The following is a 27,746-nucleotide window of genomic DNA, read 5'->3' as shown; positions in this document are numbered from 1 at the left end:
CTTATTATCTGGGTGTGTTTATAATAGTGTACATACCTCTGGAGAACATCTGCACAACAGGTTAGCACAGGAAAAGAAACTCCAGTAATCTTCATCACACTTAACCCTTAATGTTTTACAGATCACAACAGACACTGCTGAGGATTCAAAGACTTTTCAATGAACAATGAGGTCTCTGAGGTTCATGTGTTGTGTTTCACAGGTTTGGGGTCTTTTTTGTTGGGCTGGAAATATGAATAAACTGAATTAATAAAGACATCTGCTATATAGTCATGGTTTACAAGAAAGATCACTGCATAAAGATAGACTGTGCTGTATAAGAGTGGTTGAAGTGAAAAATAGGCACTACAAACAGCAGTCCCAGTCATTGAGGTGGTCAGAGGAATTTCCCTGCTTTTTAAACCAATGTATCATGATACAGACTCACCCTTTATAATTATCATTCATCTTCATGTCAACTCATTTCCAGAAGCTCTGCAGATGGCCAAAGACACAGAACAAATTATAAGAATCTTTTCTTTTGATATATACTGTATATGAATTCATTATTACCACACAACATGTAGTTAGAGATTTGTCAGATTTGTATGCTTTTTGATTTTTGTTTATGCTGTGTTGGTTTGATGATCTCTACAGATCTTACTCAGTTTAAGTGATGTGTTTTAATCAGATGTGTATGAACTTTACAGCGAGTACAGAACATTACTGATCATCCCAGACAAATTAAAATGTGTTTTTCTTGTATTTATTATACTGTATGTCATACACTTTCTATATTATATAGCAGTGTCTTTAATAATAAAAATATTCATAATTGTCATATGAAAGTAAAATATGCAAGCCCAACAACATCCAAAATTATTCATATGACATAGACTGAAAACAGATGATTTACCATAAAAAACACAATACATTGTAAATAAATTCCATAGAAATTATTGTGTTACTTGCAGCTGGTTGCCGGTAACTTACCGTAGATTTACTGGCAACATTTTGCAGAATAAAACTATACAATAACAGCCTCATGCAAAGCATTCTGGGAACCAGAAATCATCATCAACCTTTTTCTGTTTTTTGCTTCAGATTTTGTTTCCCAGAATGCTTTGCTTGATTCTCTTTCATTTAAATGAAATTGAATTATAGGGGTGAGCGGGGCACAAACTAACATGGGGTTAATTGTAACTCAGCTACTTTACATATTTCTACAGGGTTCAAGCAATCTGTGCTTTTGGTCTTTTTCTCTTACTGTCAGAAGATCTCCTATAAATTTGTGAAAAGTTTTGATGTGTTTTGGTTAAGATAATGAACAAAGGCATGGAAGTAAATTTCTTCATCTTATGTTTTTTTTTTATTTCTGAGTTGGATGTGTAAGTCATCAAATCCAACCTTATATTATTTCAATCACTGTCTTGTTACCTAAAACATAACAGCATTTTGAAACATCTCAGCAACTCCTAGAAACTGATAGTTGGGATTGAAAACATTTTTACACAGCGGGTGTTAGTTGTCACACAGTGTTACAATGAAGCCTCAGGTATACAATGATAATGAAATGAAAACAAAACTATTCATCAAAATGATAACTGTTACAGTTTTTTTCGATTGCTAAACGACAGTGCACTGTAAAAAATTAGCTGTAATTATGCAGCTGGTTGCCAGTAACTTACTGTAGACGTTAAAGACTGAAATGTTTCATGTTCATTTAACTTTGAACAAACTGTTGCCAGTAAATAACATAAATGTAAAATCTACAGTAAGTTACTGGCAGCTAGTTGCCAGTAATACCCAGTAATACTGTAATTTATACAGACATTTTTTACAGTGTGGGCACAACTGGAGTCACATGTGCAAAACTCTAACTCCAGTCTGCACAGCAGCAGTTCATGTGGACATTTTTCATTGGTTAAACACAGTTTTCAAAACTCTACACACTTATCCCATGACTTTAAACACAACCTGCACAACATTGTGAATTTACAGCACTTTGTCCAAATGCTAACACACTGCTGTCAAAACTGTGAACCACACATTCAAAACAGAATTGATTTTAGCCTTTCAAACACTGCTGATTGCAATTTCATATAAATATAAATTCCAATTTCATATATATAAAATATTACCTTTCATGTACTTTTAGTTTCTACCTTTTTTCTCATTTCTGTAAATTACTCCAGACTATTGAAGCAAACTGCTAATTTTCATTTACCTTAAAGCATTATGATGTTCTAAAAAAAAATATAAATCATGTGATAAATCAATAAATAAATCATTCTTTGAAGAAAACATTACTTTGTGTTACGTCACTGAAATTGTTGAAACTGTAAAGATAAAAAGTTAGTATTTTGTGTATTGGTGTTTGATGTTAGTGTTTTCCCTTTCAGTGTGTTGTGAGTGACAGTGTGTGTTATCTCAGTGAGGGTTGTGTTTAGCTGTTTTGAGTCATGTGTTAAGAGTTGTGTTCAGGTGTCTTTTGGTAATGCAGACTGTAGTTAGAGTTTTGCACATGTAGCTCCAGTTGTGCTCACTGTCGTTTAGCAATCAAAAAAAAAACTGTAATACAATATCAAGAGAATTAACTCACAATTATGATTTTCATGAAAAATCTGTTTATATGCATTAGTGCATAACACAAGGATAGTAAGATGAAGGATGATGGATGAATAATTGTGTGAATATCTATCTATTATAGGCAGATATATAAACAATATCTAGCAGGTTTTACAACAAACCCTCTGTTTGTTATAATGAACCTCACCTATGGGGTAACGTTTGCACTCCTGTCACTTTAGGTGTAATTGAACAATAATGGTAGATCACACAAACAAACTTTAAGTGTTCATTTGTAGCAGAGATGTGTGTGTTGATTAAAAAAATGATTCATTTAACTTAAATATTTTTGAACGATAGAGCCAAAGCCAAATTTAATTTTTAAACTAATAAATACAAACATACTGTATGCATTTGACTTTATTTGCTGAGGCTCAAGAGTCCACAGCACTTCACTTGAAAAGGAAAAAAGGAAATAAACAACAAAACCACACAGAAATAAAAAAAAGTTGTTTGCCGCTTTTCAAGCAACCAATTACTGCTTTCAAGCACAAAACATCTGGCAATGTGATTTTGATGGCCGTCATCTCGTGCTAGAATAAAGACCCGAACTAAAATAAGATTTAAAAAATCTTTGTGTGTAACCTCTAGTGTACAAATAATACAAGAATAAAATAAATAATCCATTCAGATTATTCATGTATGAATGTGATCAGAACTTTATATTCTCCACCTGGACAGACTTATATCCATTTCACACCAATCCCACAATCCACCTCAACAACATGATGTTCTCAACGCCTCGGTGTCATGTGTGAATGTTGAAACTCCACTTCAATCCTGCACAGTCAAAAAAATAAATACAAATAAACATAAGAATAAAACGTTTCAGTGCTCTGCGCCAAACAGTCAATGCAATAATTCACCTCAATAACATAACACTCAGAAATTACAATAAATGAACATAAAATGATGCAGTATTGTTATAATGACACTTTTCACACTGTTCATGTTTGTTTAAAACTACACATTACTGTGTAACTGGCAGTGAAATGTAAAGCAACATTCCCAGCTGTGCTGCAGATTTGGCTTAGAAGGAAAACTCGCTTGTTTCAGCAAGATTACAGCGTGTTGTGACAACAACCAGATGCCAGATGTCTTTACCGAGTGGTTTTCCTTAAAAACTGTTCAGAAATAAAATGCTGTCATAATTGATGAGCCTCATGTCATTTCAAAACCACATGCAGTTTAGATTTTTTCTGTGACATGAAGCTGGACTTGCATGGAGTAAATTATAATGTCAAGCCCCAAAACAACAACAAAACATCAAAAATATCACAAAAGACATTTTTTGGTGAACTAAAATCTGAGTATTACAAATGAAAAGATTCCAGTATGAGAATTCCCACACTTTTTGACCAACGAAATGTTCCACAGAGTTTTCGAGGTCCGATTACTTGGTGTTTCCAGGTTTTCTATGATCATGGGAATCCCACATTATGCTGTAGTTCATATTTTCTGAACCACAATATTTTCTCAAAGTTGTTTAGATTATAACACAATAACTGTGAATGTAGATGAGCTGCTTTTCCAAACAAACCACAGTTTTGTGTTTCATCATTTTGACTGATTTAATAATATGATGATGAGGGTGGACATTATTCTCTCTCGCCCTCTTGTGGTTAATATAGAGAAGTGATTGCATGCCACTTTCACAATATTAAATCATACCAGTAAAGCATTTTACAGATTTAGATAATGGTGAAGTAACTGATAAAGTCCTTGTTGTGGTTAAGTAAATAAAAAACTTCAATCATTTAAATGTCAGGCGTGTGTGAGGCCTTCAGAGAATGATGTGTTTAATATTCACACCAGAAGTCATCATTTCAGAAATGTAAACATTTACCCAACATTGTGCACATCATAGTGACACATTCATGTTTGATTTAAATGGACACATCCTTCCATACCTACAGTATGATCTGAAATACAAACAAAAAGTTCAAATTAAGATGGACATAGATTTCAGTGAACTGGAGCTCAGTACAATCATCTCACATTTTGCTGGTATGAGACGGATCATCATGTCTTATTTATTTAGCACCAACACACATCATTAAAAGAAAAAAGTGTTACATAACACACATGAATAAGTTCTGATCTGCATGATGAAATAAAAATGTAGTAAACTAACATATCATCATGTTTAACCTTTAACCTCACTGGATCTGTATGTGAAGAATTGTTTGCTTTATGAGAAAGCAATAAAAATATCTTCAGCTGATGATGTTTATGAAAAAGAGCACAAATAATGCAATAAAACTAAACCATTGGTGTGCACGTCACACAAACTGACTGCTATGTTATCTGATTGTAATAAACACATGAAAGACATTCTGATTCTCTGCTCCCATTTATTCTGTTTCAAAACATTTCAGATACTTCTGTGATGATGGGCGAAAATATAATATCACATGACTTTGTAATATGCAACAAACAAACAAAAATGGTTTGAAAGGTTATGACATAGTTAAAATAATATAGCATAACATCAAAAGAAAAACTGGAATGTGTCTGTTATGTGACTGAATCATTTAAAGGTTAACTGCTGAGCTTTACTGCACAAGTTACACAGTACCACATGGTTATGGTTAAGACTGTTCACATGATATGTACAGTATGTACAGAACAAAACATTTTATGATCATTTATAGCAAAAGGCAAACATAAAGAGCGTAATATTTCTCTGTGCTGTACACCTTCAAAGATCTAGTGTTCCTGTGGTAGAGCATTGTGTTAGCAGCGCAAAAGGTAATGTATACCTTGTAAGTTGCTTTGGATAAAAGCATCTGCTGAATGCATAATGTAAATGTCAAAAAAAAGTATCATTTATTATCAAAACCTTAATGCATTACATTTACTGTTTATTTCATAATGTATATTTCATTTATATTAGTACCTTATTTATTACGAGACATATTTATCATAAGTTTAGTTAAAAAACATTTAATTGTGTAGTGCTCCGACATACGATGCAAAAAGCACTTTCTGAGTTCAAATACATCCTAGTATGAATTCCGGCTTGAGGTACTTTGCTGATCCCGTACCCCTCTTTCCACCCTATATGATTTACTGTCTTATTATACTACCTATCTAATAAAAAAGCAACAATGGCCCAAAAACATAACTTAAAAAAAAAATCAGTTCAGTGCAGTAGATTGGATGCAGTTTTGTTTGTAAGGTTCTGGTTGTTTTTGATAATCAGGTGATGAAAACAGTCGGAGCAGCAGAAACTGATTAAAGATGAATATAAATCAACCAGCTCCTCGAAATAATTAAACTTTTAGCTTACATTTTGAATATATAATTCTGGGAAAATGCAAAGATAATAGACATTACAAACAGTGGTAAAATACTAAAGTAGCTAATTTAATAAATAACATGAATAATAAATAATTTTGATGTTGCAATGGATTAAACCTGAACTATTTATTTTAAACAGAACTTGATTTCTGTCATAAGAGTGCTAATCTGATTTTGAATTACAAAAAAATATTTCAATAAAGATTATACAAGTGTAAATGACGTTTTATTTTCTGGTATGGAGCTTTGCATATTTAAATAATGTGTATTTTATATTGAATGTATTTATTAAAATATTTTACAAAGCACTGTGCATTTACTAGAATTTTGTCACTTCATTGTAATTAAGATATGAAATGCATCCATCCATACATTTAGAGATCTAATTCATGGCACATACAGAATAAAATAGCTTACAATAACTTCTGTTTACACTTGATGCTTTATTTGGTTTTTGCTCAATATAAAAATAAATAAAATATGTCTTAACTGTAAATAAAGCAGGACATGTATGAAAGTAGAGAATGGGGATCTTTACAAGAAACTGACAGAAGAGAAGAAGGAAGATCTTTACACCGCAGTTAAAGATGAAAAAGGCACTATACATATCACAGACAAAAAAATCAAATAAAATAAAGGATTGAATCATTAAATGTTAAACGTTTCTGTTGTGTGACTGCTAACTTCAGTAAATTCATCCGCACACACTGAAGTGAATCCTTCAAATCTTCTGAAGGTTTGTATTTCTTACACGACTGTCTCTGGTAAAGTATCCACATTGTCTGATGATAACAGCTGCCATATTAACCAGCGGTCTGATGGCCAAGCTGTACGTTCATCTGCTGGGAAGCTTTTTGTTGCCACGGTGACGTCTGACTCCGCCTCCTGCCTGCCGTGACAGGAAGTGACATGGTGGGGTTGTACAGTTGTACACTGGGAGGTAACAGGAAGTTGAGCTTGTTTGGCCGTGAACACGGGGCTAACTGGAGGAGATATCGCCTCGTCTGATTGGTTCAGTGTTGTCCGGCGGCTGGATGTGATTGGACAGCGAGGTGTCTGATTATTATCCGGTCTGACGTCTGCGCACGACTGCTGTGTGTTGCTGTAGTCAGCACAGTCTGTTTCAGATGAGACACGTTTATACAGATTTCCATCAGAGCCTGTGAGACAAAAACAAATGAATAAAGTTTGATGTCAGTGCAGGTTAAAGCACCTTTTGTTTGTTAATAATTTCCTGCTATAAATAACGTGATATGTATTTCTGTTTACCTGTGAGTAGTTTGTCATGGACTCCTGACAGAAGAGCAGCGCTTCGTCTTCTCCAGACACCGGCGTTCTCATCAAGCATTTCCCCTAAAGAAGAAGCAAATGTATTATGATGATCCATACAACACTGACTACAGAGCTGCCTACGTAGGGAGCATTAAAAGGCTGAATCTGAAACTCAAGGCCTCGCTGGCAATGACGTCGGCTGCATGACGGCAGCTCTGGGAAACACATTCGGACCGCCTTTATAAGAAGCGTAACGGAATTCTGTTTGAAATATAAACAGAGACCGCTTCATGATATTTTCATGAAAATTGCAATACTACTCTCTCGCGCGAAATGCAATGAAAAAGTGTAAAAAGTGAAAATATAACTTTATTTACACTCATTTTGAGATTCTTTTTATCGGCTGCCATTTTAGTTTTTTTAAACTCGACTAGGCTCGATTAATCACATTCCCCGCGCACACACATGCGTAGAATTGTTGGATAAGACAATGAAGATATCTCAGGGGTCAAACATTGGACTCAAACATGCCTTAAATTGCTCCCTCCTTACCATGGGTTCACACCAGTCACGTTTGAAACATCAAACTTACGTCTACCGCACCTAGTTTGCCGCGTGAACAGTTTGTGTTTACTCGCTTCATTTGGCGCGTGAAAGTCCAGTCATCAAGACATTCACACGGAATTTGCGTCATGGGAGGGGCTTTTGCAACTCCGCTCGCTTCCTGTAATCACGTCACTGCTAGCGAACTATACGGCGTGAATGAGGCGTTTAGTGCGGGGCGGTAGACGCGATTCCGCCTCATTCATGCCGCGAGACCTCCAGACGCGCGTCAATGCATCGTTACATTGACTTAACATTGAAATAACTCGAGCTTGACGCCTCTACCACGGCTGGTCTGAACGCAGCATTAGATTTTGGACACAGCGAAGACTTCACAGGTGACACAAACATCTTTTTTTTTAAAGGTAGACTGCAATATTATGCATTAAACGATAACTTCTTTCTATCAAATTATAACGAAACACTGAATGCATCTTTCACAATAAATGCAAACCAAGAATGCACTGCGAAAAGCTCAGTTAATCCATTCAAAATTTAGGGCCCTATTTTAACGATCTAAGCGCATTGTCTAAAGCGCACAGCGCAACGTCTAAATGGGCGTGTCCGAATCCACTTTTGCTAATTTAACGACGGGAAAAATGTTTTTTGCGCCGAGCGCATGGTTGAAAAGGGTTGGTCCTATTGTAATGGGAGTATTTTGGGCGTAACGTGCAGTAAACCAATGAGAGTCTCAGCTCTCATTCCCTTTAAAAGCAAGTTGCGCTGGCGCTATGTCTAATCCCTATTTAGATGACGGACTTTGTAAACTGAAAAACTAAACGGAGGTAGAAGATCCCCAGTTTAAGATTAATGTTAAATAATTGTGTTGTTTTTCACTTGTATTGAAATTGTTATTTTTTATTAAAACATTTAAAACCCGTTTTCTTTTAGTCATGGAAGTAAAAAGCAGGCTTGTAATTGCTTTAAATGTATGGCTATCCAATATCATCAAAACATAATTTACAAGTATGTAAGATAAGGTTTGTACTCTAAAAATACTTTATTTGTAACAAACAGGAGATAAAGAATTTACAAACGTCTCTCCTCACGTTTCAGCACTTTGGACAGCGTTTTTTAGCAAAGAGTTTTTTTAAGCATTACTTAAAAATGTTTCTCATCTCACCATATCCACAGGTACATCATATACAATAAATCCGTGAGGTAGCATTAAAAAAAACATTTAAAAACAGACGCATTTGTTTAAAGCAAAGCATTTATTTACATATCAGGCTGCAGGTGAAGCAGCTCTTTACGCCTTCTAACGTCTCATAATTAGTCCTCATTTATGTCCAAGAGACTCAATAATAATCTCTTAAATTCAATCCTTTAATCTTTCATATTTAAAAGCATTTTTGTGCTGCTGCGCATTCATGTACTTTGTGATAAGCAAACCCGCGTTGTCCTCCCGTTTATAGGCGCATATTACTAATGCGCTCTTTAAATAACATAAAACACGTTTTTAGTTGCCTCAAAATAGCCACGTGCCAACAATGCGCCTGAACACACCTCATTTTCAGACCAGAACGCCCATGGGCGCAAAAGGGGGCACAAATGCATTTGCTATATTAACAACGCGACGCTAAACGTGAAAATTAGGGTGGAAACTAGCGAAAGACACTTGCGTCGCGCATTGCGCTGCATTGCGCCGGGTGTAAGATAGAGCCCATAGTGTGAAGCGAGGTTATAAGTAACCAATTGATTTATAAAAGTATTAACTCTTTCCCAGTCATTGACGAGTCAACTCATCAATTAAGAGAAAACGTTTTTCTGCCAATAATGAGTTTTTCCGGCAATCCATATTTCTGTTATTATCCACCAGATGGCACTCTTACCCAACTGATAAAATCCAGAAATATCTGCTTAGTTCAAACAGTTGTGTGTTTTAATTATCGCTCTAAATCTGATCTCTATCAAAAGTCCTTGACAAAACCACCATTATCTAAATTATTAATTTGGTATTTTTGAAGAAACCTACCCACATTTGAGAGGTAATAAAAAGAGAACAAATGACAACTTAAAAAAAAAATGCTGGCGGGGAAAGAGTTAATGTAATAGGATGCTGTATTAGATGAATGCTACCTATGTAGGCCTTAGACAGCACAGTAAGTTTTGGAGTAGGGTCATGTGATTTCTCTTCATTGGTAAATAAACTCACCGTTTCCGTCCTGTGAAGGTGGGATGCAGGAATTCTCTGTGATGTTTCTAGCGAGAACATCTAGGTGGATTGGGAGGTTTGAATGGCTTTGGATGGATGAGCACATCCACTCAGATCGAGTAGGAGAGTTGTTTTCGTAAGGAGAGATCTCTCCGCTGGAAGATCTGGAATGGCTGGGGGAGTAATGGTGGATAAAGTCAAAGAGCACACAGTCAGTATTCAACAGTGACCGACAGAGATTAAAGCACTGCAACAGATGAAAACTAATGCAAAAACACCAGCAAATACGCTACAAATACTCAAAACACAATCAGATTTAGAAATGAGCTCTAATTATATTTGTTTGCTTCAAATACATTGGGATAGTTGACCCAAAAATGAAAATTCTGTCATAATTTTCTCATCCTCAAGTTTTGAAAAATGATTAATATTTGTTGATTTGACAAAAATACTGCATCCTGCTGTTTGTTTTGAGAACACTGAAAATAAAGCGCTGCAGCTTTAAACTTTCATAAGGTTAAAAATGACTTACTTATGTTCAAAAAGACTAAATACACAAATAAATCCTCTTCAACATAGTTGATTTGATAATACAAGTAGATGTTACAGTATGTTTGCCAGACAGACGCTGGACTTGCAATGCACACATTCACATACTTTAAATACAGTAAGTCGGATTTATGAACACATTTAAAGGTGTAGAAAATGAAATCTTGTGTGTTTTAAGCAATGTTTCTCTGACTGAATCACTTACTCACTCTGTGGTGTTTTTCTTCTCAGCAGATAATTTACAACATCACCGTCTGTGTCCGACAAACTCGATAAAACTTCACTCTGCAGCTCAGCAGATATCTACAGACAAAGAAATGTACATTTATGAATCTGGCAGATACTTTTATCCAAAGCTACTTACAATACATTACAAGCTAAACATTGATTTATTAAACCCATGACCTAATGCAATGCTGTACCACAGGAGCACAGAAATCAATGAGAAATGTGCTTATACATTGATCCATAATCTTTCTTAGGTAACAGTTTTCTGTAAGGTTGTATTATACAAGTTATTTTTTGTAAATCATGTGTTTTGTAATCTTTTTATTATTTATTGATGTATTATGTATGGTTGTGCAGCACTTTTGTACAACATCCTGTTGTTGAAATAATGCTTAGAAATAAACGGTGACAATGAACTAACATGCGCTGTAAAAATAAAAGTTGGATCATCTTAAAAACTTACTTTAAGTGAAAAATGTAAGTTGAAAATGTTTAAATGTTTTAGGTGTTACCAATTAAAGTACTTTTTCACCTTTTTACTTACAGTAAATTTCATAAAATTTGCACTTTGATTTACAATCGAATTAATTGTTTTAAGTAGAGCAGCTTTACCGATATTAACTAACATTAACAATGATACATTGTAAAGTGTTTCTATTTTTCTATAACAGCCCGTCTATTTTACAATTCATTATCGGGGCTCTTAAAACACCCAAATCATGTCTTATAAAATTTGGATAAAGATGTTACCAAAACATACATATTCATCATAAAGTGAAGTCATGAGGAAACCTTTACATGGACTGTGGTCAAATCAAACAATTTTTTGTAATTTACTGTACTGAAAATGTAGTAAAAACTCAAAAAAAAAAAAATGATATGATGACTTACTGAGGTAACATGGGTCATGGGTGTTCCCTGATATTTTAAATATGACTTCACATTAGCATTAGAAGTAGACCTCGTAATAAAAACATATGACATGACCTCTTAAAATGATGAAATCCCTCTAAAAACAAACAGCACAGCATGTTTATATTCCACTGAGCCTATTTGTTATTCATCATTCAAACGTCAGTGGACTAAAACACATCACAGTCCAATATTTGGACATGCCCGAGGACTGGAAAAAGTCCCAAATATCAAACTGTGAAGCAAATAAACATCAAGCTGTCATAAAGAAGTGGAGTTATTTATTTATTGCCTGGCTTGAGTTGACATGTTTGTGTGTTATATAACGGTGATGCGTGCCGTACCATGAACAAGGTTTGATGCGAGTCGATCATGTGTTGGACGACGGTGATGATGGCTGTGCTCTCCTCTACACGAGCACAACTCTGCAGACTGAACTCTTTCTCTGACATCTTCTGCTTGTGAAGGAGATTCGGACCAAATATGGTGGCCAGGTTGAGTGATGTCATCTTGTTGCCGATGACCTGATATAGACACGGTAAGAACAGACACAATGAGATTGAAGGGCTAGAAGGTCTATAGATATTTTGATGCATAAGGTTTACAAAAGCAGTCGGATGTGTGACAGAGTATTTCTGAGTTTTTTTAGACTTCTGAATCTGTTACATAACAGAGCCCCCGGGTACAGTGGAAGTCCTTATATGGGCATTTTAACCGGAATGGCGCACACACCAAAGGAGAGCTGACACAAAATCAACGTCACCAAAGTAGTGTTGTTGTTTGTGAGGGAAATTTAAGCTTGTCCATTTTTGTGACAGACTTTTGTCTTTGTTTTTGGCTGGATTTCATTGAAATTGGGAGTCGCAGGCGGTACGTAAAACTGCATCAAATCTCTGTGTTTTGTTGGCAATCAGCGCATAAATTCATATAATATAAACAACACCAACATGCAGTGAATCACAAGTTATCAAGAGATATTGGGATTAGGGATGCTCCGATCAATGCCGTTCTCCACTAAAAATACGTGGCCGATCATAATTCTGAATCGGACAGCCGATCTTATTCACAGCTAATTTATGTACTACAGCTTTTGATCAGTTAGTCCTTATCGATCTAAAATCACTGTTAGTTTGAGTCATTTATAACATGCATTTGAAAAAGCAAACATAATTATTAAACATATTCTTTATTATCATGAAAATACCTGAAAAGGTTTGAAGAACAGCAATATAAATATATCCTTCAGACATTCCCTGGAGCTGCGTGTCATCATAGCTGCGTGTGTATTGTTCTTCGTCTACAGCGCATTTTAAGTTTCTGTACGAGAGCGCCCCCTGGCTTTTGAATGTAGCAGCATTTCCCTGTAATTCATTGAGAAGCATAGCAAGCATTATCGGTCGATCGATCGGAGCATCCCTAATTGGGATAATGTTTTGTGTGTGTTGCTTGCTTGTTACTCGCTTCTCCCATGGTACGCCTCCCGGGGGCGTGTTTATCCGGAAATGATAAATCTGATAAAACTGCAGAGATATGAAGGCTGCAGTATTGCTTTAAAGGTACTCAAGCAGAAACAGTGTGTGTTATGTAACTGAAAATAGATATGGTTATATTTACTTTCAGTTCTCATGCACAAATCTAAAAACAACAACAACGTGAAGATGAAAGTAGTCAAGCGCTACATTCCAGCTTTTCTGAAGTGTTACATCAAAGTCATGATTGACTGAATCACTGAAGACAAGAACGGACAGAACTTACATTTTTTGTGTATAATTTAAGATATCCAAAAGAAAAGCAAATTGTTTTGTGTAGTTTGTTTATCACGCATGAAAGTGTTCATACTGGTTATATCTTAAATCAACATCGATCTGGTCGTGGTTTTCAAAAACACAAACAATAACATTGAAACAAACGAAATGTTGTTGCTGGTTTGTATTTGAAGGTTTGTGAGCACTGAATAACTCTTATATGAGCTCACATCTGTTGTTCAGCCGTCTGTGTGTCGCTGACGACAGAAATACAATCATTCGAATGTTTACAGGACTTTCCATCTCTAACACAGCGCTGTTGAAACATCTGTCGTAAAGCTCACAGACTCGAGAGAGTCGTGAGAAGGGGAAAATTGTGAAACTAATCGAATGACATGCTGTTTAACAAACATAATGAGCAAATAAAAGTGAATTCATCCTGATATTCACAGTGTTGCTTCGTTTCATACCGACACATAAATCCCTGTGAATATATCGAGCGATTTTGCTCAGTCGCTCAGGTGCTTCTCACCTCGTGTCCGTCGCTGTCCCGGGAATCTTCGGCGTGATCGGTCACTTTGGACAGAAAGTGAAGTAAACACTGCAGCGTGTCGCTGTTACAGGCGGGAAGCAGACAGATGAGTAACTGCATGGCAGCGTGACGCTCCGTCCTGTTCAGAGCTACAGACAGACGGGAGGTTTATAGAAGTGTCCATGTATGTATTTATAATGAAAGACAATGAAATTTCTCACATGCACAGCTAATGAATGAAGAGTAAAGCTCTCTGGTGAGAAGAGGATCAGGAAGATCTCGCAGAAACTCCTTCAGAAGAGCTGCGACATCATGAACGCTGTGCTGCTGATCCAGAAGAACATCTGCACCTTCATCAAACTCCTCACGTAACTGAAACAAGTGTCAAAACAAATTCATGATTTCTCACTGTTAACTCTTTCCCGCCATTGACAAGTTATCTTGTCAATTAAAAGAGAAAAAATTACATAAAAAACTTTTATGTTAATCTGCATAACGCAATTATCCACTAGATGGCACACTTACCCAATTTATGGAAAAACTGAAGCCAAAAAGTTATTTATTAATTTTAAACTGTGTGTATGTTTTGATAATCGTTCTGAATCTGATCTTTAACAAAATTCCTTCACAAAAATGCAATTATTTCAGCTTTTTGCAAAAAAAAATATTTTTAAAGAAAAATACCCATATTTAACTCTTTCGCCACCATTGACGAGATAACTCGTCAATTAAGAGAAAATGCTTCCCTGACAATGACGACAATTTCCAGCTTTCCGCAATACTGCAACTTATACAACCCGGAAGTAGTGCCTCACGTGAAAGAACTCTGTGTATGTTTTAAAGATCAATCTAAATCTGATCTCTATCAAAAGTCCTTCACAAAAATTTAATTATTTCAGCTTTTTGCTCAAAATTTGGTGTTTTTGTAGAAACCTGCCCATATTTGAGAGGTGATAAAAAGAGAACTAATAATGGTAAGATGATATGTTTTTTTTTGTTTGTTTGAAAGCAGAGGGTCTGTTCTTTCATTTGATATATTGTTTGTTATATATTTAAAGAAGAACATTTTCTGGAAGATATTAAACTTTTGCGAAAATCATGAAAAATGCTGGCGCTGGCTGGCAACTTTTTTTTAAACGCTGGCGGAGAAAGAGTTAAAATCCAAAAAAGCAGAGAAAAAATATAGATAGAATAAAACGTATTTTTATTGTTTTGATTGTTTGTTTATTGTTTGTTTGGAAGATATTCTTTCATTTGATATATTTGTATGTTTATATAATTTTAAAAGAAAATGTTCCTGGAAGGCATTTTGTGAAACCTTTGTGAAAATGCTGGTGGGCAACTTTTCAAAAAATGGCTGGCGGGAATTATTTAATAGGGTCAAAATAAATTATGCATTTAGTTAGATGTATTTAGGATAAAGTGTCCCATTTTTTGGCCAAAAAAAATGCTTTAAATATATACTAAATACAGTTTAAATTAAGTTTTTGGATTTAAAAAATGTATTTAGTTTTAACCTTCATATGTCAACATATATTTCAAAATGTATATATAATACATTTATAATTTTACTATAGACATAAATTTAGGGTAAAAAAGCAAATGTGTTACAAATGTTACATAATACATGTTTTTATGTTTTTAAAATGTCGTCTTTTTATTATAACATTTTGTTCAAATTTATTAGGTTAGCATGTGCTATAGAAATAATTTTTTTTATTTTATTTTTTTAAATAGGGCAAGTGAATGTATTTTCCTGAAATTGAATATTTGAGCAAAATATATTAGAGCAAAATGTATTTTTAAAAGTTTTAAAATATAGTTATATTTAAATAATATATGTTTTTAAATATACAAGAAACCTTGGAAACATATATTTATTTCACAATTTATTTAAAACTACACAGTCTGGGAATGATGATTGTCTACATGGAATTTATTTATTTTTAATGTATTTATTTATATAACAGGGTCTCATAGTAAATAATAAAATCAGTGTGATTTTCAATAATATATTATCTGTAATGCAGTTATCCACATAGACCTACACAAAGTTTTACTTTATTGTATGTCATGTTAATTCTGACCTATGACATGACAACCTTTGTGTACAAAGTGTATATAAGTTTACAATGGCTTTGCAAAAATCAAAATTGCTGTTTATTTGTATTTGTAAATTATTTATTTCTTAAAAAAAAGTTTGGGTAAGGTATATATATATATAAAAACTAAAAGTTGTTTGTGTATTTCCTTCATTTGTTTTTGTGTTACCTACTTGAAAAGGATTTTATAAAGCATACTGTAGAAACTACTAGAAATTAGCTGATGTGGCAAATATTTTAATTTTCAAATTTGATTTCTTCTTCACATTTTTCTATTGTATCAAAGCAGCTTACCATAAATGCATTGCTGACTTTGACAGGCACACAAACATGCTGATAAAATAAAGCCTGAATGTATAAATAAAAAAAATCTTTACCTGTCGTACTCTTTTCTTAGAGCTTCCAACGCGGAAAATGCCGACCGTCTGCAGACCTGAGCAAAGTCACATCAGTTTTACTTGTATGAAGACTTTAACAAAACCTATTGTTTCATTGTACTGGGCTGAATGAAATCTTCACTGACCGTATTTCTCCAGATGTTGACAGCAGCTGTCCAGCACACGTGGCACCTGTCTACAGATGGGATTTAAACTGAGTTTCTTATCACTCGTCTTCTTCTCACTGGGTGACTCTACGGGCATGGACAGCTGAAGAGCCTCCAGAAGACACGTATGACCATCATCCAGATCAGTGATGCAGTCCACAGACATACCACCCTAACCATAGTAAAACACACAAATACTGCATCACACATCACTAAAGTAATATAGCTGTTTGTGTCATTCATTTAGGATGTGTCCTGTACTGTACTGTCAGATTACTAAACATCACACATTTAAATATTATATTTACCACATTATTAATGACATATCAAAATCTCTACCGAGGGACACCTTTCTATCAATACACTGTACTGGTGGTTTCATACTCATCATATCGGTATCATATGATACTGTACCCGTCTCTGTGAGCGCAGGGCCGTCTCTGGAGTCCCGGGTGAGCTGTTGTCATTGGGGGTCTCGGAGGCGGAGCTGAGGGAGGAGTTACTGCTGGAAAGCTCCTTGTTATTGGACCTCCAGCCCGCCAGATGCCACAGTGAGGACGGTCGACCTGAAGGACCCCTTGGACCATCGTGAAGCTGTTTTAAACGTCGGTCATTAAAGATCACCTGTGAGAGCGGCACGCCAAACGCCTGAGGGTCCACGTCTGAGAAAGAGACACAGAGAAAGAGTAAAATAAAAATTGCATTTATTTAGTGCTTTCATGAAAAAAATGACCTGCATTCATTACGTGCATTACTACCACACACAAAAATTAACTAAACTTTATTACTCCCAGTGTTCATTTAGTGAAATGCTTTTCCTGAGCAAGTATATGCATAATAAGAAACCGTATATATTTAATATCATCATACTTATATAAAGGTTTGAGTTTAATTATTATTTCCTGACACTATCCCTTTTATTCTTTATTTTATCAGACAAAATAAAAGATAAACAGTCCATTATAGGTCATGTAGACATGAGTTGTTCATCATACTGGGAACTGTGGGCAGCCTGTGGTCTGTACTGTAACATGAGTAAATGGAGTAACTGTGGAACGTCTGGGATTGTTTTTGTTATTTCTTGCGGCGGTCGGAGCACAGCGGGAGAGTCTGCATTCCTGCACACATTACTGCATAGGAGGGAGACAAACTCATCGAATCAGACAGGAGAGAGAGAGAGAGAGAGAGAGAGAGAGAGAGAGAGAGAGGGAGAGAGAGAGAGAGGGAGAGAGAGAGAGAGAGAGGGAGAGAGAGAGAGAGGAAGGGAGGAAGGGACGGAGGGAGGTGCATTCTGGGTGACAGCACCATATATTTTCTTATAAAGCTATATACATTGAGGTCATGTTAAAAATCAGGGAGTTAATGTTTTCTTTTAAACCTGATATTAACCAACATGTTTCATGGTTTAAACCAGTATAACACTGTCAAACCACAGTGAATTATTTACAGGGATCCTACACCTTTTTCATTTCAAAATTCCATATTTTTCCAGACTCAAACATACAGACTTCCCTGAGGATTTTTTAAGACCCTATTTAACATTTAAAAAAGCAGTGCTTTCGTTCACATAATATTTTGAAAAATAATCAGGGGATTGTTGTAGCTATACCTGATACAAGTTAATTAACACCAAACCAAGACATGTTCAATGCACATTTTATTGGAATTTAATTGGAATGTAAATCTATTGGAGGACGGCAGGTGGGAACCATGATACATCGTATTGGAATAATGCCCAAAACATGCTACAAACCTGAATTTTGTAGGGGTTAAAAGTTTGGACACACTCACTCGTTCTTAATTTTTTTACATTTTTCCATATAACATAATAATAATAAACTCATCCAAACTATGGCATAACACAAATGCAACTTTGGAAATTATGTTGGTGACTAAAAGCATCCAAAATAAACCAAAACTCTGTTATATTTTATTATTTGAAGTGCAGTCATCCTTTGCCTAGAAATTGTTGAACCGTATGCATGTCATTTCTTCAAGAAGTTTCTTACATTTTCAATTTAGGATGAATTTTAAAGAGTATTGGATATTTCAAAATATTTACACAAAGTTTGCATTTAGCTTTCGTTTCCATTTTGGGATCCTTAGCCAGCCAGTCTTTATATTCAGGATTGTCAAGCCAGCCATTATAAAACTTACATGAACCTATTGTGGCCGATTGTTCTGTTGACACTCCAATACAAAATTTGACAATGTTCAATGTGTTTAGTCCAACAGTTGGGGGCTCCTGACTGTCATGTTTACTGCTGTCTAACTGCGTTAAATCCAATCACAGCAAACAGTCCTGCAGCAGATTTGATCTGTCTGAGATCTATCTTTTGGCCCCAAATGTCATAAAATAAATGTATTACTAAAGTATTGATATATCTTTATATTTTAGAAAAACTGAATAGGCCAATAGTCTGGAAATTCATATTTTTCTCCATACTCAATTTACTTTATTCCATACTAATCCAGACTTGAAAAAAAAACACGTAGGAACCCTGTATTTGGATTCCGCATTGTGATATTACATCATTATAAATGTTCAGATTCCTGGTTTCTATAGAAACACACGTGATGCTCTGTGGAACATGCTTGAATAACATCATCATCAGCTTCATGAACCATTAAAGCACGACATACCAAAACTCAAACTCACATCATGTTTTAATTTAGTTGTCATGCAGAGAAATGGTTTGTAATGAAAGAAATTACATTGAAGTAGAAAAATATGTTTTACTATAGTGGTGAGGATTAAGCATTACAAAGAGCAAAGAAATGTTGAGTTTCATTTAAAGAAATCAGCCTGAACTCAATATAACACAAAAATCTGTTTCTGTGATGCCTGCATTGTTTTTTTTTGTCTGAAATATCAAAGTATAGTATGAAATAAATACCTTTGTCTTTCTTTTCCTTTGATAAGGAATCCAGTTTTTTCCGGAGTGATTTCTTACGCTTGTGGCAATCTAGACACGAAGAGCACAAAAACTATAAACTACACAGAATAAACAAAATATACGAAACAATAAAAAGATACAAGGAGCTCAGATGCAAAACCCTCTAAGTGAGACATTTTTTCAGTGTCTTATGTTTCGTTTCAGTCATTTCACTTTAAAGGCAATGTAAAGGGTTCTTATCAGTTATTGAAATGCCATATTTTCACAAATGTCATTTTAGTTTAACAAATGTAATTAGTATTTAACAAATTTCTTTCACTGCAAAACCCTCTAAGTGCATGCAAGCTTTTTTGGCAAACAAACCTTCACTTCGAAATCCACTTTGCTGGACAAAACCGTAAACAATTGCAAAATCATAAAGATGCTACTAGAAACATCGAAAATAATGAAAGTCAGAATGTAAAAATGAAAAACCACACATTATGGGGCGCTGTGATTCATGTGGTGTATTCAGGTGTTTTCACATAGGGGTTGTATTCAGGTACTCACAAGGGACACAAGTTTGAATGTGAAACATGGTAGTTTCACTTGCCGATGTTCATTCAATTTATCATCTGTGGACATAGAGGATTTTGCTGAAATTCAATATGGCATTGAGCAGATTCTGCCAACAAACTCGTATTTTGAAACGGCCTGAGGCCAGGATTAAGTAGATTTGAAGCAAAAGTATTTGTGCTGAAAGAATTTGGTTAATATCATGATCTAATTTTTGAAAGAGTTGGCTTTTAGCGGCTTTTGCATCTGAGCTCCTTAAATTTTCCCCTTTAGTGATATGGAATAAGCACATACTGTATATTATAATTCTGCCTTTTATAAGAGTATGTCTCTCAATACTGATGTCTCAGCTGAAATGGCTTTAAAGAAACTACTGTATCATTTCAACTAAACAGTCATTGTACTCGTGAAAATCATGAGAATAAAAATAGGGAAGTGAACCTTCCGATCTCTCTGATGAAGCCAACACAGAAGTGACTAAAATCTGCACTTCATCAACGGGCAACAAGAGACTGGCTCCAAAAGTGAGTCAATTCGGATTTCCGCAAGTGACACGCGATGATGAGTGGTCAGGATGGTGATGGCATCCACTGCCTACTTTAAGCTTCAAAAAAGTCACATGGGTGACGTCATGGACACTATGTCCATATTGTTTTACAGTCTATGGTATGAATGCATAAACTTATACAGTGAGAGTTTGATGTTTTCTTTTGCTTGACTGAAATGTAACCTGAAACATCTGCTATAGTTGAGTCTTCGTGCTTGAGATGTGTGGAGGTATTTCAGTAGACACACATCAATAGTTTTAGGATGACAGGATCTTTTACATGACTCTCATCTATGCAATGAGCTGTCTGAAGCTTCACCTTCACTGCATGCCAGTCGAACGCTGTAACGGCTCACTTCAATGTTCGCACCATTTTAACTTTGTCTCCACTTGTTTTTAACCTTGTGAAAGCTTAGCCACACAATTCATATGACATACGCAATATTCTGTCTTCTTTAGTTTTACTATTCTGCCACACTGATGATGTTGTGTGCGGTACTAATGAACAAAGTTCAAAACCATTTATAAAACTCAATGAAGAGATATTTAGTGTCTTTATAATGACATCTCATTTAATTATATTTACTTTATTGTTTCATGGACTCATAGTATTTAATATGCTCTGTAATGCATCAAAGAGAGATTTTATTGTTTTCTCTTCTAAGCCCGAAATTTGTTTTACTGCTTACTGGGTACACATTAAAGTGATGCATTAAAGTGATGCATTAAAATGATGCATCTAAGTGATGCATTAGGGGCCAGTCACACCAAAAGCTTTTATGGCAGTTGCAGGCGCCTTTTTTGAATGATATTCTATGGGCAGGGTGCGTTTGCGCGCTGTTTATGCGCGCTGAGCGCCTTGCGGTTTTTTGCCGCCCGCCGCACACACGTTTTTGAAGGAACGCTGGGAGCGGAGAAGCACCCGACGTCATTCGTGTCTTTCCATTGTCCAATCGAATGAGGGGAGAGGCGGGCCTTACGTTGTGGTGAGGGAAGTTTACAGTTGCTTTGAAGGACCGGACTCCACTCGCTCACTCTCTCCTGCGTGTTTGTGCACCTCTTATCTTCAAACAAGGTTAGAGCAAGCGCCCTGTATTATTGCCCTGTATAATATTTGATTGACAAGACATTTGACTCGGTGGTTGCTTAGCAATATGAAAAGCCGCGTCGCACTGCTCTTTTTTTAAAAAAGGCAGTGCGTCGCGCCTTGCGTTTGCAAGCATTTAAAGCGCTTTTGGTGTGACTGGCCCCTTAAAGTGATGCTGATGCATTAAAATGATGCATGAAAGTGATGCACTAAAGTAATGCATTAAAATGATGCATTAAAGTGATGCATTACAGTGATGCATTAAAGTGATGCATTAAAGTAATGCATTAAAATGATGCATTAAAGTGATGCATTAAAATGATGCATTGCAGTGATCTATTAAAATGATGCATTAAAATGATGCATTGCAGTGATGTATTAAAATGATGCATTAAAATGATGCATTGCAGTGATCTATTAAAATGATGCATTAAAATGATGCATTGCAGTGATGTATTAAAATGATGCATTAAAATGATGCATGAAAGTGATGCACTAAAGTAATGCATTAAAATGATGCATTAAAGTGATGCATTACAGTTATGCATTAAAGTAATGCATTAAAATGATGCATTAAAGTGATGCATTACAGTGATGTATTAAAATGATGCATTAAAATGATGCATTAAAGTGATGCACTAAAGTAATGCATTAAAATGATGCATTAAAATGATGCTTTAAAGTGATCATGATGCACTAAAGTGATGCATTAAAGTGATCATGATGCACTACATTAAAGTGATCATGATGCACTAAAGTGATGCATTAAAGTGATGCATTAAAATAATGCATTAAAATGATGCATTAACGTGATGCATTAAAGTAATGCATTACAGTGATGCACTAAATTGACGCATTAAAGTGATGAATTAAAGTGATGCATTTAAATGATGCCCTAAGCATTAAAGTGATCATGATGCATTAAAGTGATGGACTAAAGTGATGCATTAAAGTGATTCATTACAATGATGCACTAAAGTGATGCATTAAAGGAATAGTCCATTTTCTTAAAAGAAAAATCCAGATAATTTACTCACCACCATGTCATCCAAAATGTTGATGCCTTTCTTTGTTCAGTCGAGAAGAAAATATGTTTTTTGAGGAAAACATTCCAGGATTTTTCTCATTTTAATGAACTTTAATGGACACCAACACTTAACACTTAACTCAACACATAACAGTTTTTTTCAACGGAGTTTCAAAGGACTATACACGATCCCAAACGAGGCATAAGGGTCTTATCTAGCAAAACGATTGTCATTTTTGACAAGAAAAATAAAAAAATGCACTTTTAAACCACAACTTTTCGTCTAGATCCGGTCCAGCGCGACCTAACGTAAATGCGTAGTGACGTAGGAAGGTCACGTGTTACATATATAAAACGCACATTTGCGGACCATTGTAAACAATAAACTGACACAAAGACATTAATTAGTATCATTCAACATACAACAACGTTGGAACGGTCCTCTTTCAACACACTTGTAAACACTAGGGGTGCACGATTCAGAAAGTTTCACGATTCGATTCGATTCCGATTTTTGGGCTCAAGATTCGATTCAGAATCGATTTTCGTAGTTTACTTTTTCCTATGTGACTGATTGTAGTAGATATACAATTTTAAAGAAAATAAACACAACAATTTAAATGTAGTTTGATATTACTTTATGTCTTTATGCAAAAATAAAAATTGATATGAAGCAATTAGATGACCCCTTTTATCAAACTCTATTAAATACAATAATATAGCATATTAATGAAAGACAGTGCAGGTCTATAGATTAGAAATGTGACTGGTGTTATAATGGTTATTATTTCTATTAGATAGAGCAGAAGCAGGAAAAGTGCCTCTCTTTCTATTTCTCTCTTGCCGATTAAAAAAAAGGCTATTATTTCAGATTCAAAAGTCTACTTGCTGTCCCACTGACAGACAGGGGACTTTACATTACAGCTTTTCGTTTTGTAAATCTTGAGTCAGCTTGAGCTTTGCTCGTTCATTGCAATAGGTTTTAGAAAATATATGGTTTATTAATAATAATAGAAAAGAGCTAGCTTTAGCGCGGTAGCGCTCACGGCCACTCTCCGTTCGACTCGGGTTTTACACACAATATTAATCAGACTCGGGACCCGGAGTAATTAACTATGACTGACCCGGACCCGATTGACCATTTCAAATACAAACCCGGAACCATATGGGCCGCGGGTGCTCCGTGAAGTCCTCTAATGTTAAAACTTTGCTCAAGTTCAGAAACATGAAGGATACAATGTGACACGAGCTTGTTCGCGTCGCATCCGTGAACGCACACCGAACTCATTATGTCGCACACAAAATGTCATTATTAAAGAGTGTCATCATCACGGAAAAACAAAAAAGACAAAATTTGATGCCAGATATACTTGGGCGCTTGTTAACCTGGGCAGCGCTGCACAGCAATGTGTGGGGAAACACTGTGACAAGAGTGTGCAGGCGTCAGTGTGACTTCTACGCGCCATCTATGGGAATACTGAGATTAACTCATTTCAGGATGATAGTAACACGGCGTTAAAATATATATATATATGAATCGATTTTTGGAATTCTATGAATCGATTCTGAATCGGCAATGCTTGAATCGCGATTCAAATGTGAATCGATTTTTTTGCACACCCCTAGTAAACACTGGGGCGGAGTTTCCCGTTCGTCCTCTGTGACCTCTTGATGTCCTGACGTATTGCGTGAGGTCACGCTGACGCTTTCAGGACCAGAGGAATATGAGAAGTTGTAGTTTAAAAGTGCTTATTTTGTATTTTTCTTGACAAGAATGACAATCTTTCGCTGGATGGGACCCTTGTGCCTCGTTTGGGATCGTTTGGAGTCCTTTGAAACTCCATTGAAAAAACTGTTACGTGTTCAGTTAGGTGTTAAGTGTTGGTGTCCATTAAAGTCCATTAAAATGAGAAAAATCCTGCAAAGTTTTCCTCAAAAAACATAATTTCTTCTGGACTGAACAAAGAAAGACATCAACATTTTGGATGACATGGTGGTGAGTAAATTATCTGGATTTTTCTTTTAAGAAAATGAACTATTCCTTTAAAGTGATGCATTAAAATGATGCATTTAAATGATGCACTAAGCATTAAAGTGATCATGATGCATTAAAGTGATGCATTAAAGTGATGCATTACAATGATGCACTAAAGTTATGCATTAAAGTGATGCATTAAAATGATGCATTAAAATGATGCATTTAAGTTATGCACTAAAGTGATGCACTAAAGTGATGCATTAAAGTGATGCATTAAAATGATGCATTTAAATAATGCACTAAGCATTAAAGTGATCATGATGTATTAAAGTGATGCATTAAAGTGATGCATTAAAATTATGCATTAAAGTGATGCATTTAAGTTATGCACTAAAGTGATGCACTAAATTGATGCATTAAAGTGATGCATTAAAATGGTGCACTAAAGTGATGCATTAAAGTGATACATTAAAATGATGCATTAAAATGATGCATTAAAGTGATGCATTAAAGTGATGCACTAAAGTGATGCACTAAATTGATGCATTAAAGTGATGCATTAAAATGATGCATTTAAATGATGCACTTAGCATTAAAGTGATCATGATGTATTAAAGTGATGTATTAAAGTGATGCATTACAGTGATGCACTAAAGTGATGCATTAAAGTGATGCATTAAAATTATGCATTAAAGTGATGCATTACAGTGATGCATTAAAATTATGCATTAAAGTGATGCATTTAAGTTATGCACTAAAGTGATGCACTAAAATGATGCATTTAAATGATGCACTAAGCATTAAAGTGATCATGATGCATTAAAGTGATGTATTAAAGTGATGCATTAAAGTGATGCATTACAATGATGCACTAAAGTGATGCATTAAAGTGATGCATTAAAATTATGCATTAAAGTGATGCATTAAAATGATGCATTTAAGTGATGCATTAAAGTGATGCATTTAAGTGATGCCACTTGTGTTGGGTGTCCAGTTACATTTTATAAATTCATAACAGAAATTACAGTCAGAAGAAGGCTCAATTTACTGAAACCTCTGTAAGATGAGACATCAGTAGATGAACATTTATTTCATTTTGATTTATATGAAGTTTGTGCCCATGTTTATACCTTTAGGAATGGTGATCTGGCATCCCAAATCAAAGTCTTTTAACAGTCGGACCAAAGCAACTTCCTGTAGTCGAACTCTCTCCAGTTCAGACAGACTCTGAATTGGGACTGACTGCAGATATAAATTAGGTCCAGATGTTCTCTTCCAGGTCAAATCTCCCTATGAGAGAAAGAGAGAGATAGAGAGACTTTTTAAAATAAAGAAAAAATATTGAGAAATCGTCATCACCTTCAACCCACAAGTGTTTGTCCTCGTTCATGTACTCTACACACATTTCAACAAATTCTTATTTAAATATTTAAAAATGTATTGGTTCTGAACTTAACTAACATATGACAACATTACAAACTAAACTTGAAAGAATACATCATCATACATATATTATCTTATACAGAAGCATAAGAATATCAGTGCTGCAATACATTGGACTTATGGTAGATCTGTCTAAACGTCAATCAAAACGTATTCTGCTGTGGAGGAACACAATGTATGAACAGAGATCTAAAGAAGTGTATCTTATACAAGACATTTATATTGTATTCTTACAACAGCCTTAGATTTTAGGGAACATGCAGTGACAAGAACTGAAGAATTTTTGGCATCTTTCAAAGAGATTTTGGCAGTAGTAAAGATCGTGCCTCCTCATTCCTCCCCCTGTGAATTGTGAAATCAGACCCAGACTCCGGCAGGCACTGATGTTTCCATGCTTCTTCTCCTTATAGGGATTTCTTGGAATGAATACTGAAGTAAATTTCACCAGCCGTGTCAGACTGACAGATTTTATACTTTTGAAATTAAACATTGGACTCGATGCGAGCGTTAGGTAATTTTGACAAAAATATCGTTACTGACCAAATAAAAACTCTTTAGCAAGACTGCACTGAGTTTCTTTAAAGCTGGATGCTAAAAGATCTTGTTGGCACGTGCTTCACAGATGTTATGTGTATGTGGCAGAGCCGTTGCTAAAATTCACAGGAGCAGTGACAAAATATTTATGACTGGGTCTCTTTTCCCTCAGGCGCAATGAGAGCTGTAATACACTGAATGACCTTTAAGTTCCTTTCATCACAGGACCTTTACAAAACATAATATCTATAATATTTAGCACAGCCCTTAAGGAACTACAGATGATATTTACATATTTCCCAGTAGACAAAATAATAATATCAGCCATCGTTCCGTTCAAACATTTACATCTCTCTTTGTTTCCTAATGCATCTATTACTCTATAGGTTGAAATGTTGGATCTCACTGAGGTTTGATACACACTATAAAAAGTCAAACTTTCCCTCTCTCTTTATTAGCACGCAGTGTAATTAGTTGTGCAATACATATGCTAAATTCCAATTTTGCGTGCATATGATACACCAGTCCTTCCCGTTCACTTTTATGGCACATTTTTTGTGTCATTTTATGTATTGGTATTTCTAAATGTTTTTTACCATTGCCGCTTGGGTTTGGGATTAAAAAATTGTTACATAAAATTACATCCTAACCCAAACCCCAATTCTGACCCCAACTCCAAGCAACAATAGTTTAAAAATAGACAAAAGCATAGAGAAATCTATACATTAAATTACATCCTAAAGAATATCTCAAATCTAACCCCAAATCCAAGTGACAACGGTTTAAAAAACAGAAATATCATATACACGTATCATATGCATATGAATTGCACAACTTTTCACACTGCATGCTTTTTATAAGCATTTCATGAGAATGGGTTGCTCTGTATATATAAATATAGATTAAATATAAAAGTGTTTTAAGCCCACCTCAACACACCTGTCTGTAATTTTCCTTTAGGCCTTAAAGAATTCATTCAGGTGTTTGAACTAAAGTCTGGTGATATACAGACACAGTAAAGAAATAAGGAAGGAAACAGATTGTGCTGGTTTATACTCATGACCTTTGACTAACCAACCCATAAATCTGCCTTGACTAGATTATATCTCCTTTGATCCGGCGTTAG

At 35.3% G+C, this 27,746-nt stretch overlaps 1 protein-coding gene across 1 annotated transcript in view; it reads right to left on the bottom strand.

Moving 5' to 3' along the window:
* Positions 1-4,941: 4,941 nt before the first annotated feature.
* The window catches only part of LOC129451849 (rho GTPase-activating protein 6), a 38,965-nt gene continuing 16,160 nt past the window's right edge, over positions 4,942-27,746 (bottom strand). The window contains exons 2-13 of the mRNA XM_055215315.2: positions 25,774-25,933; positions 19,450-19,518; positions 16,967-17,214; positions 16,532-16,724; positions 16,386-16,441; positions 14,128-14,278; positions 13,907-14,055; positions 11,974-12,153; positions 10,695-10,792; positions 9,941-10,113; positions 7,180-7,263; positions 4,942-7,070 (exon numbers count right to left, since the gene is read on the bottom strand). Coding sequence (XP_055071290.2) covers positions 6,658-7,070; positions 7,180-7,263; positions 9,941-10,113; positions 10,695-10,792; positions 11,974-12,153; positions 13,907-14,055; positions 14,128-14,278; positions 16,386-16,441; positions 16,532-16,724; positions 16,967-17,214; positions 19,450-19,518; positions 25,774-25,933 — 1,974 coding nt within the window. The 3' untranslated portion in view covers positions 4,942-6,657. The remainder of the gene's footprint in view (positions 7,071-7,179; positions 7,264-9,940; positions 10,114-10,694; positions 10,793-11,973; positions 12,154-13,906; positions 14,056-14,127; positions 14,279-16,385; positions 16,442-16,531; positions 16,725-16,966; positions 17,215-19,449; positions 19,519-25,773; positions 25,934-27,746) is intronic.

This window comes from Misgurnus anguillicaudatus, chromosome 17 (genome assembly GCF_027580225.2).
Source record: "Misgurnus anguillicaudatus chromosome 17, ASM2758022v2, whole genome shotgun sequence".
Taxonomy (NCBI): Eukaryota; Metazoa; Chordata; class Actinopteri; order Cypriniformes; family Cobitidae; genus Misgurnus; species Misgurnus anguillicaudatus.
The sequence above is the reverse complement of the archived record's forward strand: the minus strand, read 5'-3'. Positions and strand labels throughout refer to the sequence as shown.